At 30.4% G+C, this 17,763-nt stretch overlaps 1 protein-coding gene and 1 long non-coding RNA gene across 2 annotated transcripts; both read left to right on the forward strand.

The window, feature by feature from the left end:
• Positions 1-7,002: 7,002 nt before the first annotated feature.
• On the forward strand, positions 7,003-9,287 carry LOC131653772 (uncharacterized). Its single transcript, XR_009299136.1, has 5 exons — positions 7,003-7,777; positions 7,931-8,024; positions 8,106-8,449; positions 8,924-9,003; positions 9,201-9,287. It is a non-coding gene; the product is annotated as an uncharacterized LOC131653772 (long non-coding RNA).
• Positions 9,288-15,906: 6,619 nt separating this feature from the next.
• On the forward strand, positions 15,907-16,846 carry LOC131653771 (transcription factor bHLH162-like). Its single transcript, XM_058924049.1, has 2 exons — positions 15,907-16,108; positions 16,200-16,846. The coding sequence occupies exons 1-2, from the start codon at positions 15,974-15,976 to the stop codon at positions 16,545-16,547; spliced, it is 483 nt and encodes a 160-aa protein (XP_058780032.1). The 5' UTR covers positions 15,907-15,973; the 3' UTR covers positions 16,548-16,846.
• Positions 16,847-17,763: the final 917 nt, after the last annotated feature.

Here is a 17,763-nt window from a genome sequence, read left to right on the forward strand (position 1 = left end):
CGACAGTGACAATGACTCTATAGGCAGCACATAAGATTATATTATTCTTTACTTTTACTCATGAGATTACTTTGACAATCACATTATATTTTAATTCAACTTGTTTTATGTTTTGTTTGAGCTTGTTTACATCAAACATGTTAAATTGGAAGTTTGTTGAGATTTCATTTTGATATTAAGGTTTTAGTTTTGGTTTGATTCTAGATGTTATTGATTACATAAAAGATCAATGGTTATATATAATTATGGTCATGATAAAAACAAATTTTGTTGTTGATTTATAGATTGTTATAAGAAAATCCAAATAACAGGAGTGTTAGTAATGCATTACCATTAATGTATTCAAAATGAAAAATATTAACAAAACAGGTCTAATGATCATATATATTGGTATTTTTTATTAAAAAAATTAATACTACAGACAGCTTAACCGTCAGTAAAGTCATATAAAAAATCGAGAAATTTATCGAAGGCTTAGCCCTCGGTAAATTTACTGACGGCTTAGCTGTGGATAATATCAGACACAATATTTGATGTTTAATCAACTGTTACCCGCAATTTATTCACAGTTTAGCCGTGAGTAACATCATGGGCTTAGGTGGTCCTCAGTAAACGTTATTGAGGAGCAAATAACCAAGGGTCCCATAGTCGTTGGTAAGCCCTAGGTAATTTATGTTTACCCATGGCTTTCTCATGTTACATAGGGATTTTGGCCCTGGGTATTGACAGATTTTCTTGTAGTGGAAATCGTATCTTGAGACGATTTAAATCATTCTAAAATTGTGTAAAATTATTAGATTATACTCTTTGACTCAAATTTACCTTTTTGTTTGTCAAATTTTAAAAAGCTAATTTTATATTTTGGCTCAAGAAAAATTCTTCAATGCTTTTTTATTTTATTCACATTAAATGACTTCTTCCGCACGTATTTGAGAGAAAGAACATATCAGAGCAATGAAAGGTAAAAGGTTTTGAACACTAACGTCATGTGTACGACAAGCATCCGACACTAGAACTTCAACATCTACGTTAGCATCTGACGCCAAAACTTCATAATTTACTTCAATAGCGAGATTTTGTGAGTCTTCTTCTTGGATTGGTAAGTATCTAAGTGAGTCTTCTTCTGAAAAGAAATAGAGCAATGTTTTGAGTCTTTGTGATACTTTTGATTCGTGGTTGTTATTTACTTATTACAATGTTACTATGATTTGTTATTATGTGATTATATGTATCAATGGCTTTTGTATTTGTGATTGTTATAGTGTTGCTATTTTTGTTATTCTGTGTTTCAATATTACCCGAGTGCTTGAAAGTGGTATATAATCATAATATATCAACTTAATAGAAGTTATTTTGATTTACTATATTTTTTACATTTTTATGATGATTTTAGTCTTTTTTATATATTGTACTCTATTTGTTAAAATTTATTGTTTAAATTTGGTTATTTTGGCAAAATACCCTATTTGGTCCCTTATGCTAACCTCGGGGTTCATTTTGGTCCCTTAATTTCAAAAAGTGTCACATTGATCCCTTAACTCTTCAAAAGGTGTCATTTTAGTCCTTTTTATCACATTAGTGACGGAAAAACTCAAAAATCGGTTGCTATTTTCGTCGCTAATATGACAAAAAGGACTAAAATGACACCTTTTGAAGAGTTAAGGGATCAATATGACACTTTTTGAAGTTAAAGGACCAAACTGGACACCGAGGTTAACATAAGGGACTAAAAAGAGTATTTTGCCGGTTATTTTTTATTATTTAAATTCCCATCCATGGTTAAGAATGATATTGGTGTTAGAGGGTCTAGTTCTTATTCATTCAAAGGCAAGGGAGAAAATCATTAAGGGTAATATGACTGATATTGGGTGAAAATATGTGACAGATGTTTTTAGCAATGCTAAAAAGGTAAAATGTCATTATTGCTCAAAAATCATTAGTGGGCAAATTTTTCAGATTTAAACATCATTTTGCAGGAACTACTGAAGGTTTTGAAACATGTACACAAGTTCCAGATGATTTGAAATTAATAATTCTAAATATATAGTTGCTACTAGTTAAGAGACATCAAAGAAGAAAATAAAATAGTTTAAAACTGTTGAGGATGGAGGAATTCAATTACTAGAGATACACATCACTCACCAAAAAAGAAAGCGGGTTCAATCCACAATTAATCAAATGATTAAAAATCTCAAAAGGAGGAAGCAGATGATCTTGTTGTAGTGTTCTTTTGCACAAACCATTCCATTTAACTATATCAAAAATCTCTCCTTTGCAAAAGACTTTAAAGGAGAAACAAAAGATTACACAAGACTTAGTTTTTAGTTTACTTTACAAAACTTATTTCCTTGCAATTTTTCTTCTATCAAGCGTTGAACTCAAGAACTCCATTTGAGCTATTTTATTCAAGTATCTCTTTCTTTCAATCCAGGTTCTTTATTTACTTGGCATCATTACTACTATTTTCTTAGATCATGTATGCTAAAGCCTTATTTTTTCTGTTAAATATGTGTGAGTAGTCTCCTAGAGACAATGGGCCATTAGGACTTAGGACTGTCTCATGATAGATCTTATGTGAAATCACTATTTTATTACAAGAAACAAAGTTAAAAACTATTTTAGAACTTCGAGTTTATAACACAGATGACGTTTACAAGTAAAGACATCCAGGTACCAATCATACACTGAAAGGGTATGTTTTGGTATTCGAAAGAGGAACTCTAAAAAAAAGAGTACAAGACGACATCAGTGTCCCGAAATCGATCGTATGCTGAGATCTCACGGTGCAAGAATTATTGTTGATTCAATTAACGAAATCAAGTGTTTCTTACACGAGAGACTTTGTTTACTAAAACAACAATAAATTGTTGAAGAAGTGGATAACAAGCCCCTTAAGGACTAAGCGATTCCCAGTGATGAGGAATTGCACTATAGCATGGTCCACCCACCCATAGGGCCGAACAAATTTGAGATTAACCCCTCCCTTATGGGCATGGTTCAGCAGAACAAGCTCTTAAGATTACCAAGTGAGAATCCCAACCTACACTTGTCTATCTTTCTCAAATTTTGTGGCACAAGGAAGTGTAACAGTGTTGATCCCGCCGCTATTTGACTCATATTATTTCCCTTCACTACAAAAAAGAAGTTGTGCAGCGACGTGGCCCCCACGTCGCAACATGCAATATCACGTGGCAATTGAAACGTAGCGACGTGGGGCTCTATGTCGCAGGAGCCAAAGTGGCAACCATGTAGCGACGTGGAAACCACATCAGAAAGTAGCGACGTGCCTCCCACGTCGCAACAGAGTTACATGGGGAACATGTATCTGCACACACAGCAGGTGTGGTAGGTGGGACAGGTACGTTTGTTGACCAGTATAGCGACGTGGTCTCCACGTCACTACATTAAATGCTTTTTTTTTTTAAATTTAATAAGCAGGAGCTATTTCATTTTATATAATTTATTTATTTATTTATATAATAAAATTAATATATAATAAAATATATATAATAAATTTTATATAATAAATTCTATAAAATAAAATTTATATAATAAAATTTATATAATAAAATTTATATAATAAAATTTTATAAAATAAATTCATATAATTAATTTATATAATTAATTCAATTAAATAAAACTAAACATTTAAAACTAATATTTTAATGAATTAAAATGTATAATAAGTTACATAAAAATAAATTAAAAACAAATAAAATACAAAATGTTTTTAAGAAGCATCATCATCCGAAAAATAATTATCCGGATTAAAATCATCAGCCACTCCGTCATCCTCCGGCTGATCTTGAGGAGGAACATTACTGTAATTCCCACCTCCTTGCATAAACCGTCTCATCTGCTCCTCCATCTCAGCTTGTTTCTTCATAATGCCCTCTATCTGCCGCGCATGCTGCTCCTCCATATCAGCCTGCCTCTTCCGCATCATCTCCAACTGGGCCTCACTTTCGCGTCTCGCCATTTGCCTTATTAATTCAGTTTGTTCCTGTGTCAGATTTGGTTGACGCGATCCACCCTCTCCATCCTGAACTCTTTGGAACAGATTACGGTCACCAGATCTATAGCTGGACGCCAAATTTCCAGCCCCAAAAAAGCAACCATTAGGCCCTTTATCTTTAATAACATCACACCAAATGTAGTGATCAACATCTGCGTTAAGCGGCTCCCCCTCTGCTGGCATGAATTGAGGATTATTTTCCAGAAAAATGGCAAGTCGTCTATCATATTCTTCCTGCACACATATATACATATTATAAATTAAAATATATTAAAACGTTGCCACGTGATTTTCACGCCACAACTTATGATTTGCCACATGATCTTCACGTGGCAATTTATCAATTGCCACATGAAATTCACATCACAAACTTTGTACCAATATAAAAAAAATAAACAACGTAAATTTCACTTACAAGATACATCCTCGTGCGCTCGTCGACAACACCTCTCGATCTTCTTGTCCGGGTCCTCGAAATCAGCTCAGGCATCAATGGTCTTCTCCCCAACTGCTTAGCCTATATAATATAATTAAAAATAATTAGTAAATTATATTATGAATAAAGATGTAACTTAAAAATTTTAAAACTTTTACCAATCGTCGGGCATGCTCGGCGGTGCTAATACTTCCAACTGTGTTGACACAACCGCCCTTTTCAGATGCCCTCATCTTCTTAAAAGTTTCTGATTTAGCCCGGAATTCTGGAGTCCTCCAATATATTACAAGCTCCTGAAAAACCTCCTCGCCTATCCAGCTAGGACGGATGCCGTGAAGCTCATAATTCTCCCTTACTCGCCGCAGCATATCAGACATTCTTTTAGAGCATCTGGTATTGAAAACTTTCTGAACGGTTTTTTCACTCAATGGATCCCACACGCATTTCTCCTGCAATAATGTTTTGTATGACATCAAAATAAAATGTTAAGTAATTATAATGAGAATTTCATTTAAATAACCATAACTAAAAAAATAAATTAAATGCCCAACTTAAATAAATAACAATACCTTAAACATTCTAAACCATTCATCTTTATTATCGACGTCCCCATAGCTCTTAAAAGCTGATTTATACATCTACTGAACTATATAGTTAACAATCCTTGCAGCAGTCCGACTCGGAGTAAAACTGAAAGAAAAAATGAAAATGTTAGTCCCTAAAATCAAAATCCGTAGGAAATTTCACAAGAAAATCCGCAGGTGACCTGCAAATTTTCCTGCGGATTTTGGCTTTAGGGACTAAACCTCAAGCAAAAAGTAAGATATAGGGACTAAAACCCAAAAAAATAACTTACAGGGACGAAAATAAAAAACACGCTAACTTACAGGGACGAAAAGTGTATTTAAGCCTTTAATATATTAATAACACTATATAAAACAAATATTTTTAACTTTATGTATAAAACAATTTTCTTCATTTATATTCTAATATTTATTCTTTATAGTTTTTTAAATTTGTAATGTACAATAGGGATATGTTTTCTATTTTTTTAAAAGAAATTTCATTTTTTGTTTATTATTATATAAAAATCATAAAAGTTAATCACACTAATATAACTATAAATTAATTTTTATAATTTCTTTACCACTTATATATTTTAATTAAAAATTATTTTTATAACGCCTTTCGATAATTTCGCCTTTAAATAATCATTGAATTGACGGTTTATCATGCTACTCATTTTCTAAAATTTAATTCTTACATAATTATAAATAAATTTTAATAGTTCCGTTGCATTTTATTGAATTTAATTTTTATAAAACTATTTAATTCTAATTACTCACATAATAATTATATTAATATCAAATTTAATTGTATCAATATCAAATTTTAATAAGAAAATTTTGTTATAATTTTATTAATATTAATATTTATATGCCCTCTTTTTAGATGTGAGTATAAATATGTGACTTTGGTTTCAGATTTTCATTTTTGTGCTAATCTTCAAATTTATATGATTGTTTTTATCTCATATTTCTTACTTTATAAATATGTATTGATTGTTAATTTTATTTTCGTCATAGGGTAAAAGATTATTCTTTTGTTAATGGCATCTCATGTAAGTATTTTGATGTTTTTAACTCTAATATTTACATTATCTAAAAATTTAACATATCATTATTTTGAGGTTTAAATATTATATTTTGATGTTTTACTCAAATATCTATCTTTCAAGGCCCATCCACAAATTTAACATATCATTATTTTTATTTAGATTTTCATAATGCAATTCTTTATTCACATTCAAGGAATTGCCTTTTAATTCTCTCAACAAAAGTATGAGTTTCTCTTGCAATTATATCTTTATTCTCTGTAATTATGTTTTATGCTAATTTTTTTTAGACGCTTCATGTCTCATAGCTATCTTAATAAATTAATATTTTTATAAAGAGTATTTCAGGTCGATCATATATGTAAGCAAGTCTCATAGCTATCTTAATTAATTACTATAGTTATAAAGATAATTGTAGACCGGCCATATATGATTCAATTTCTAATATTGTTGTAAGATTATCCATATATTACCTTACACTATACAATCATTAATTTTTCTTAAATATTGTATTATATTACCAATATATTTTAGCATATTATATTTATGTTTCTGGTAAAAATTTATATCATTTGCTGATAATATCTCTATTATATTAATTATAACATTTATTTATTTATTTTGGTTTAATACATATTTATCAATTCTATATGTACAATTTATATATAAATACAATGTCTTTTTTTCATTTGCAAGATTTGCTTTTGAAAATTCACACTACAATTTAAATATAATTTTCAATATATTAATTACAATCTACAATACATCTCTCTCTCTCTCTCTCTCTCTCTCTCTCTCTCCTCTCTCTCTCTCTCTCTCTCTCTCTCTCTCTCTCTAAACCTTAATTATATTATTTATTAAATTGATATTATAATTATTATTATATTGAGCCACTGCTATAATAATAATAATAATAAATTTTAAATTATAAAAATTAAATCTATCATATAAGAAAAGTCTACCATTTGGGACTTTCTTAGGCTATCCACATCAGCAACTCTTCTATGGTTAATCCACATCAGCACTGTCAATTTTCTATTCTCTCAATCTTTGATTCACGTATCTATTGTTATTCCAATTCCAAAAACGGTTTCATTCACGTATCTATCGCTATTCCAATTCCAAAAACAGTTTCACACGTTCTCTTTTTTCTACCGAACTGTTTCTATTCCAATTCCAAAACGCTGTCTCTCTTTATATCTATTTGTTTCTTCTTCCTCTCAATCTTCATACAAATCTCTCATCCACTCTCGATCGTGAACGGTGGTGCAACCTCTTTCTCAGATGAAAGGGCGCCGGTTTTTGGTTGAAGGGTTATGTAATTGATGATTTTGTCATCGTCGCTCATCTGTTTCACGAGACAGAAGAATCATGACCCGAACTGCAACAAACCATGGAGTTCGCTCGGTTTCATCTGTCTCTCTCAAAATCAACAAGTGTTTCCCTAAAAAATCCATGGCTATGGCAAACACAAACCATTCTCTCAACCTCATAAATGGTTCTCGAAAACATATAGCAGATGCAATCAAACACAAACATAAACCCTAACCCCATAAATCACCCGAGCCCCAATTCAATATTTTTGATGTTTGCAAATTACCATCATGAATCGCTCAAAGGAATCAATAAGCATGCTCAGATAATACATAAAATTATTATCAGGGAAGAAAAAGATACCCAAATCAAAAGCCATAGTGACGATGGTACACAGGTAAGCTCTCTGATTCTTTGTTCCGTGTTTCGGTGTCACCTTCTTCTTATGGAAAATATTATGAATAGCATTTTGTTGTATCAGTTTTCTTTCAAATATTTGTTGTTTGATGATTCACGTTATATGTGGAAAATACTGATAATTTTTTTTTAGGATTCTATCCAGCCATTCAGAATTTGGAGAGCTGATTTGAGATCGAATTGATAATCTGAAAAATAATGACTTGGCTGAGACCCATCGATACTGAGTGAGTAGATCTTGATTCTTCATGTCAGTTCTGTTATATGTTGCCATGGAATTGATTTTCATCTTTTTCTTACAAACACAGATGCTTTTGATAAAGAAATGGAAGGAACTAACCTCTCAAGGATTATCCCGGGTGTAGCTTTTGTTATTAACCATTCATGTGCTTTGATCATTATTTTTGATTCCAAGTCTTCTACAGCCAATCTCCGTTACTTGAAACCTGGATAATATTTGGTTTAGCTTGTGATGTTGCAGTTTTGTGACTGAACCGATATCAATTGACCTGAATGTTGCATTGAAATCTACTTGTGAATAGTATGATCATTATTGTGTGAGTATACAGGTTTTGAGGTTTATCAGTTGGGGACTAGAGCAGGAACATTGTTTTTGGAGACAGTTAGATCTTTTGATCAGGCTGCTGGAAAGGTATACTTTTTTATCAGTTTAAAGAAAATTATTTATATTTTTGAGCTTTATACTATTGTTATTTTTAATTATAGGTAGTTAAGTACTGGAAATTATAGGATTTTATACTATGATTCGATAATATCCTGTTACCATAGAAAGAACTGAGCCACTTTTTTTGTTCATATTGTGGCTTATATCAATTATCGGCAAACGGGCACGGGGGACACTTCTTTATAGTTTAGAGATTTTGGTGGTCTATATTCACCGAAAAATTCCAGATATATAGGTCATTTGCATTATAGTCTCTTACTAATAGTGTAGTTTATTCACCCTCACCCATCATTACTTAAACACTTTCTTCCTTCATATAATTGAATAACTATTCCTTAATTGGATTTTGATTGCTATCTGATTTCGATGAGTTGATGATTTTGCGCTCTTTAAAGATACGCACACATAATTTATTTCATATGCCGTATATTTGCATTGCAGGTTGCAGTGCATAACCGCTTATGTGGAAGAACACATCTCGAATGATCTCAAATCATAAAGTCATGCTCACAATCATCCAGGTTCGAAAGATATTTCTCGATATCTAAATTTGTAGAACAATTCTATGTTATAGTATATATTTGCATGATTTTAGTCGATTTACTTGATTTTGATTTTTTTGAATTCTGATATCTGACTCTAGGAAGTTGGAAATATTCTCCATTATCTCATTTGTTTAATTTTAGTTTGTTATTGAAGTTTTGTTTCCTTTTTCCAGAAGAAAGAAATTCACCTATGCAACGGGCAATATTTGAATATCTTAAAGGGAAAGTGTTAGATGTATATCCTAAATATAAGAAAGAAGCTAAGGATCATCTATCAAAAGTTGTAAGCGAGACTGAATTATTAGTTTATGTGATTTACTGTTTTTTCATTCATGTTTAAGTGAGTTATTTTAACTGTTGCTTTTTATGTGGTTCAGGTTAAGTTGAATCCATTAGAAGAAACACTCCTTCCCCTTTTCAACGAAATAACTTAGTCATATTAGATCCTAATATCTTCGGAAGGTCTTCAGAACAAGAAAGAATGGTAACATGTCTAAAAATCACATAGAGTGATTTTTTGTTTTGTTTTCCTTTATTTTTCATGCCGCTATTTATAGAATTATCTATATCGATGAAATTGATCTTCTTTTTTAGACCATAGAGTTTTGGCGGGAAGGTGATATACTTTATAAGCTTCACCATCCAAATGTGGTGGAATCTTATGGGGTAGTTCAAGATGGACTAAGAGGAACAATGGCAACTGTCACGAAGTTCACAATGGATGGTTCTCTTCGACGTGTTTTTCTACAAAAGGATAGGTATCGCATCCATCTTACTGAATTATTGCAGTTGTGGTGTCTGATTTATATAGAGGGTTATTATTTGAAACATCATTTTGTTGTGACATGTTGCGTGTTGCAAGAGATTCACGGTGGCTAAAATATGGTGTTGAGATCATCAAAGATTTCTTGAAATAGCATAATGTTCCGGACTGTAACTTTAGCACCAATGGAAACAAGTTATTTTCCGGTGAACGGCTCGAATGAGTTAAGAGACAACGAGTTCATTCCATTAGCTTCCAAATAATGATTGTAACAAAACTCACAGTCTCTATCTCTCACTCCCTCTGCATCAGGTGGACATTATAGGAGTTGGCTGCTATTCTTCTAAGGATTTATGGACTTGGAAAAAGGAAGGCATTGTATAGCAGGGAAAACAAATAAAACCCATGATATACACAAGTCCAATGTGCTTGAAAGACCAAAAGTTATTTACAATGAAAAATAAGAAAGTATGTGATGTGGATGCATATCTGCAGTGCCAATTATGCAAAAGCTTCTATCGGCATAGCAGTCAGTGATACACCTATCGGTCCATTCGAATATCTCAGTAGCCAAAGACTGCATGGATATCAAAGCAGGGACATGACAATTTGTTAGTGATTGGTGCTTCAGAGTAAATTTTGGTTTGTATCAGTGCACATAATTGTTTTAATTTTATTTTTTACTTGGCCAGTGGAAGTTTCCCTTTTTTTCATTAGGCCGACCAGAGTACCTCGAGGACTCTGAAGTTGTATCAAGTCGCTTTCAGGTGATTCGTTTGTACTTAAACTTTTCTTATAAAACAATACTATTAGCTAATTTACATTTAATACCATTTTCATATATTGAAACTTGTATTTACCGTACACTGTCCTATTATTGTGTCTTTTGATAGAGAAGAGATATATATGGTGCTTGGGAGCAATATCTTGGCTTGGAGCATACTGATAGTGCTCCTAAAAGATCATATGCTGCTAACCAGGTTAGTAACTTTGTTTCCAAGAACTGATTTTCAACGCCGCAACAAATGCTTCTAATGTGGTTCCATTTTCAACGCCGCAACAAATGCTTTGCATCCGTCCGACTACTTCTCCGCTATACTTTAAAGTGTAGTCATTATCTGCCTGTTTTCGCGCATCAACATGAACGGCCAATTGTATTTGAAATGTTAGCAGGTGAATATCAAATAAGTTCTGTGTGAACGTTTAGAATTTGTGCATCTATCGTGACTCGAGAACTCCGTCGATTCTTCCATTTCTCCCTTCCCTCTCCGCACCAGGTACATCTTCCTCTCTTTCCATCTCTCTCCGATTCTCCGACACGCGCATACTGTTTAGAAAACTTTGCAGTAAACTGCAAAAATCTTTTATCATTTTGTTCTTCTAATTATGTCGTCTTATGTATGTACTTAAGTTGTTTTAAACCGGTAGTTGGTTGGTGAATGAATGATGAGGTTATTTTAATTTGAATTACTTATTTTCTTTTGGTTCTAACTTTCTGATTAGTTAGACTTTGATTAATCTTCTGTAGTAGCCATAACAGACGCATGAGTTACATACAAAAACTCTACTGCATTGCATTTTTTAGTAGCAGCAATAATCGCTAAATAGTGGATTCTACTGTGATATGTACATGTCAAATAGAACTTTTTCTTGATGAGATGAAAATGAAACTTTGGTTATTATGTATAAATACATCTTTAAATTTGTTTATTTTTCTAATTTTGATCACATTATGTCATAATGTGTATGGTTCTATAGTATATATTTTTGGTATTGTTTCGCTATACTTTAGTGTAATGGCCATAATATGTACTACCTGTCATAACACTATAGTGTTTTGGGGGCCAGCTTCCACCTTCCACTGTCTTCAATCATAATACATTTAATTAATCCACCTTGCTAATTGCTTTTTAGGGGGGATTATAAATATGTATTGATTTTAGAAATATGATATATTTCTAATTGCTATTCCTTCAATGTTTTTCTTGTGTTGCAGGATATGGGATTTAGCCTTTTTGATTTGATCTGCGATTGCTGAGTTCAATGGAGTTTTGTTTTTAAGTGTAATATGGTGTGAGACCTGTCCACTGCAAAAGGGTCCAACCTCAATACCAATCGTCGGAATTTGAAGCGATGTTTGGTGTTGTTGCGGCAACCACCGGTTCAGGAACACATTCAAGAACAACAACAAAACACCCTGCTTCTTGCAAAGCCAATGTTGTCTCGACAACCTACATAGATTCAATATGTTTAGGAAAACAATTGTTTACAAATGCAAAAATAGTTGCATCATGCATGAGAGAAATCTTATTCCTTTGATTTTTGTAATTCCAAAACAAAAATGAACGTATCATATATTTCAGCTCTCACGTTTCATTTTTTTCTCACACTTATATATATAATTTCAAAACAAAGATATAATATATATATATATATATATATATATATATATATATATATATATATATATATATATATATATATATATATATATATGAGTTAAAAGGTAGTGCACTGACAGTGTAAAATAGTTTTACACTGTCATCCAATAGGGAATAATGAATGTGCCATGTCATTAAAGTTTTTTTTAAATAAAAAAATGTTTTAATTAGATGTATGGTGGTGATTGGTTGACAGTGTAAAAATATTTTACACTGTCAGTGCATGACCCATTTTCTTTATATATATTATTCAAATAATTTTATATATTGAAAAAATTATAGTCACCGATTTATTATATCTTTTAAAAAAATCTCATTTTATTTTTATTATATTTTTTGAACAAACTAACGTATCAATTTTCCTTCATATCTTCATATTTATTTTTTCATATAATTTTTATTTAACCATCTTATTTAATTTTCTATGTAAAATAAATCATTTAAAACAAATGAGCGTACCACATTGTTACTCGTGAGAATGCACGGTAACGAGAACAAATTTTGAATATTAACAGGAACACGAAGTTACAGATCAAAATAATAAATATTAACGGGAACATGAAGTTATTGATAAAATATTGAATATTAATGAGAACACGAAGTTACTGATAACTTTTTTTGAATATTAACAGAAATATTAAGTTACTGGTAAATTTTTTGAATATTAACGGGAACATGAAGTTACTGATCATAGTATTGAATATTAAGGGGAACAAATTTGAAATACTAATGGGAATACGACGTTACTGATGAAAATAATGAATATTAGCGGGAACATGAAGTTTTTGATCAAAATATTGAATATAAACGGATCATGAAGTTACTGAATAAAATATTGAATATTAACAAGAACATGAATTATTGATCAGAATATTGAATATTAACGGGAACATGAAGTTATTGATCGAAATATTGAATATTAACGGCAAAATGATGTTTATTGATCAAAATATTAAATATTAACGGAAACATGAAGTTAGTGATCAAAATATTGAATATTAATGGTAACCTAAAATTATTGATCAAAATATTAAATATTAATGGGAACATGAAGTTATTGATTAAAATATTGAATATTAATGTGAGCACAAAGTTAATGATAAATTTTTTGAATATTATCAGAAACATTAAGTTACTGATCTAAATTTTAAAAACTAACCGGAACAAATTTTGAATATTAACGGGAACACGAAGTTACTAATCAAAATATTAAATGTTGACGGGAACACAGAGTTATTGACAAAATATTGAATATTAACAGGAACACGAAGTTACTGATAAATTTTTGAATATTAACATAAATATTAAGTTACTGATAATTTTTTTGAATATTAACGGAAACGAATTCGGAATATTAACAGAAACACGAACTTATTGATCAAAGTAATTAATATTAACGGGAACACAAAGTTACTGATCAAAATAATGAATATTAACAAGAACATGAAGTTACTGATCAAAATATTGAAAATTAACGGGAAGAAATTTGAAATATTAACGGGAATACGAAGTTACTTATTAAAATAATGAATATTAGCGGGAACATGAAGTTACTTGTCAAAATATTTTTCTATTAATTATGTATTTTGAATGAATATTATTATAAATGGAGTTTGTAGTGGTTTCTCATTGGCCTACAAGAGAGCTGATAGTTTGAGATTGAGCTGATAGTTTGTAGTTATAATTAAGCCAAAATAATTAATTTTCTCCTTAGCTAACCAAAAATAATCGATTCTCCTTAGCTCATAGTTTGAGATTGGGCTAATAGTTTGTAGTTTAATCAATTATATTAAATAGTTATCACTAATTGAATTATATATTTTGATTGAATATTTCTTCATTATAATTTGTGAATTTGCAATTTTAAAACTTTTCCTTCATTATAATTTGTCAAATAAAATATTATTATTTTTATAACTTTTTCAATTTTACCCAAAACTTAATCTTTTACTAATATCTTTTATTTTTCTCAATCACAATGCGCAAAAACGACGGGTACCCGTGCGAACGCACGGGTAAGACACTAGTTTGATACAAAGAGTAACATAGAGACATTGAAATCAAGAATTAGATTCTACTTCGTTGAAACAAAGAATTAATATTGATTAAAATCAGTTAAAAAAAAGACATTTAAACAAAGAATTAAATTTGGTTGGATTGAAACATATAATTAATTTCAATTTATTATTTTTAACCTCTCAAATTATTAAAATCAATTTTAGAATATCAATAATCAAACTCATTGTAAAAATTAAAATTTTATTATTCTTCGTCACCTTTATAACCACGACTAGTCCTAAACGTATTATTTGATTATCACTTTTATACTTTTTGTTGTTGTATATTTCACACATCTATATTTCTCTTAAATTTGCATAATATCGAACATGTATGATTTTTTTGTTGCTTTTTTCCCTATATCTTATTCTATGAAGCGAATTTATATTTTTTCTTTTTTAAGACAAAAAGAAATCAGAAAAGATTATATTCATATCTTTCTTAATAATTTTAATAATATGATGTCAATCAAAATCAAAATCATTCGAATATGGTATAATTTAAACATAACTAAGCGAAAAAAATTTATTTATATTATAATTAAAAAATGACAACGTCAATTTTTTTTATAATTATATATTTATGTATACCATTAATAACATATTTTATTTTATTTAGAATATTTTTGTAAATAATGACAGCGTCAAAAATTTTAAGAGATACTAAAAACATATGAAAATATTTTATTTTTATGTAACAATTTTATTTTGTAATAAATATTTTAATGAAAAATAATAACCCTTTAAAACAAAACTAAAAAAAAAATTGATGCAAAAAATACCATTGTGATATCAAAGAACAAAATCAATAAAATAAATAATTAAATTCAACTACAATGAATCGAAGAATTAAATTTGCTTCAATTTTTTAATTTATAATGAATATTTAAATTATAATTATAAAAATTAAAATTAAATTAAAAATAATATTAATAAAACATTCTCACTATAGTGATGTAATTGTTATAAATTAACACTAATAAAAATAATAATAATCAAATATTTATTTTTGATAAATATTATATTTTTCAATCCTAAAGTGCCCCTACATTGCACGGGTCAACAATCTAGTTAACTTAAATATAAAATAAATAAAAAAGTTAGAATAGTTTTATAATGACTTTATAATGATACCTATGCCGATTGAGCATCCTATCATTAAAAAATCTCTCATATTTAAAGGATTAAATTTATTAAAAAACCAAAATAAAAGGATTGAAAAACTGATTTTAAAATTGGAGAACCAAAACCAAAAAAATAAATAATAGAAAAATCAATTTACAATTAATTAAAAAATATAATAATAATAATAATAATAAAACTCTTATTAAAAAAAATGGAGTTATCCCTATTCCTTAGCATAGGCTCTTGACATTCCTAAGATTAAGTAGAAAATTACAAATCTAATTGAAAATTTAGCTGAAGATAGAGGTGGACGCAATATTTGACAAATTATTCACATATTGAAAATGACAACAAAACAGTGAAGGCACGTGTGAGAATATGCATGTGATGTCTAATAATAGATGACATGTTTGTCTTGTCCTTTGCTTCCCTGCTTATTTTATAAATCTTGTAAGAAGCACTGACTAAATCATATCATATAATTAACTATATATACATAAACAATTCAACAAATTTTCTTATGATAATCCTAACTAAGAAAAATTCAGGGTTGTTTTTCAATGGATCCCTATCAACAAGCCGGCCAACCTTCTTCAACAAAAGTGAAAAGAAAAATTGTTGAAAAAAATAGGAGAAATAAGATGAAGAGTCTCTATTCCAAACTCAACTCTCTTCTTCCTAACTATAATCCCAAGGTGCATCATCTCTTCTTGAAAACATTCCTAATTTATTTTAATATTGTTAGAAAATATTTTATAATTTGGTGTTATTTTTCATTTCATGCAGGAAGCCTTACCACTAGTTGATCAAGTAGATGATGCTATAAACTATATTAAGAGTTTAGAGACAAATTTGAAATTGGCGAAGGAGAAGAAAGAAAGTTTAATGAGAAGCAAGAGATCGCGTAGTGGTTGTTCGAGTTCTTCTGGAGTAAAAGGAAGCATAAAATCACCAAAAATAGAGATTCATGAAAATGGTTCTTCTCTACAAGTTATTGTAACATGTGGGGTTGATGATAAGTTCATTTTCTATGAAATTCTAAGAATACTGCAGGAAGATCACGTGGAGGTCATCTCAGCAAATTCTTCTTCGATAGGAGATTCAGTTATACATGTTGTGCATGCAGAGGTATAAACATACACGTTTCTATGGCTATAAATTGCTTTTGTGACCACACTGCAAACTTTTATATATTGCGATAAAACACATCAAAATGCGCCCACGATTGCACTTAAATTGCACTCAGCAATTGCAATTGCAGCCACAATATTGTGGATTGTGGATGTGTTAACCTTCACAATTGTATCCGAACACAATTACTTTGTGAATTAAGATTATGTTCGGTCGTATTACAAATCACATAACAAAATTTCACCCATGTTTTTTAAAGTACTGTCATCAAATCTCAAAATTTCAAAACTTTAAAACTCAATTTTCTTCATATGTAATGAAAAATCTTAATATTAAGTGTTTTTCAACATTGTATTTTAAACAACTCTCAATTATCAATTAGTATTTACTCCATATATAACAGACAATGACTGCAATTGAAATACCCACGTCTGCATACCGCGACTGCAATTTAAAATCATGGTTGAGAATTTAAATATTTTTTTTTTTTAATAAGCAACTTCTTGTAATATAATAGATGGGAGCACTAGGGGTACTCCAACCCTTACAAGAAAAGAAAAACCATAGATAACACTCCTACAAAATCACAAACACAAAAAAGGATTGTGAAACCATTCATAGAAACTACACAAAATTCTCTCCCTAGATTCTATTGCCAACCACCACCATGAAGACCACAAGATCATGCCAAACAGCTCTTCAATGTCCACTTCACCATTATTGAAGACAACCTCATTTCTAATCCTCCAAATACTCCAGCAAACTGTTATCCAAATGACACCAATCCTACTGCGTGCCATGTTACCCCCAAGCAAATCGATACAGAGATTAAAGTGACTACAGCAATCGATGTTCAACGGAATATATACCTGTAACCATCTGTAGATCCTCCTCCAAAGTGGCTGCAAAACGGGGCAGGACAACATAACATGATTAGTGTCTTCCTCTTGGAGGTGGCAGAATGCACAAAGAGCCTCTTGTTGCTCGGTTATAATGCTCCTTGTACGCAATTGCGCTCTCGTGGCCAATCTGTCCAACAGTAACCGCCATCCAAAGAATTTGAGTTTAGACGGAACATAAGCCCTCCATACGTTACGCAGCCCCTCTGCCCTTTGATTATCCACATCTACTCCTCTAACCGAATGATTCAACAACATATATAAAGATTTAACGGTAAAAGTTTTGGAATTTTCAAAAGGCCATATAATGACATCTACCC

Source organism: Vicia villosa, linkage group LG2 (genome assembly GCF_029867415.1).
Source record: "Vicia villosa cultivar HV-30 ecotype Madison, WI linkage group LG2, Vvil1.0, whole genome shotgun sequence".
NCBI lineage: Eukaryota > Viridiplantae > Streptophyta > Magnoliopsida > Fabales > Fabaceae > Vicia > Vicia villosa.

Bases quoted from the DNA above. Each gene is read 5' to 3' on its own strand.
- LOC131653771 (XM_058924049.1), top strand. From the start codon at position 15,974: ATGGATCCCTATCAACAAGCCGGCCAACCTTCTTCAACAAAAGTGAAA. The intron at 16,109-16,199 runs GTGCATCATCTC...CATTTCATGCAG, and splicing joins TTCCTAACTATAATCCCAAG to GAAGCCTTACCACTAGTTGA.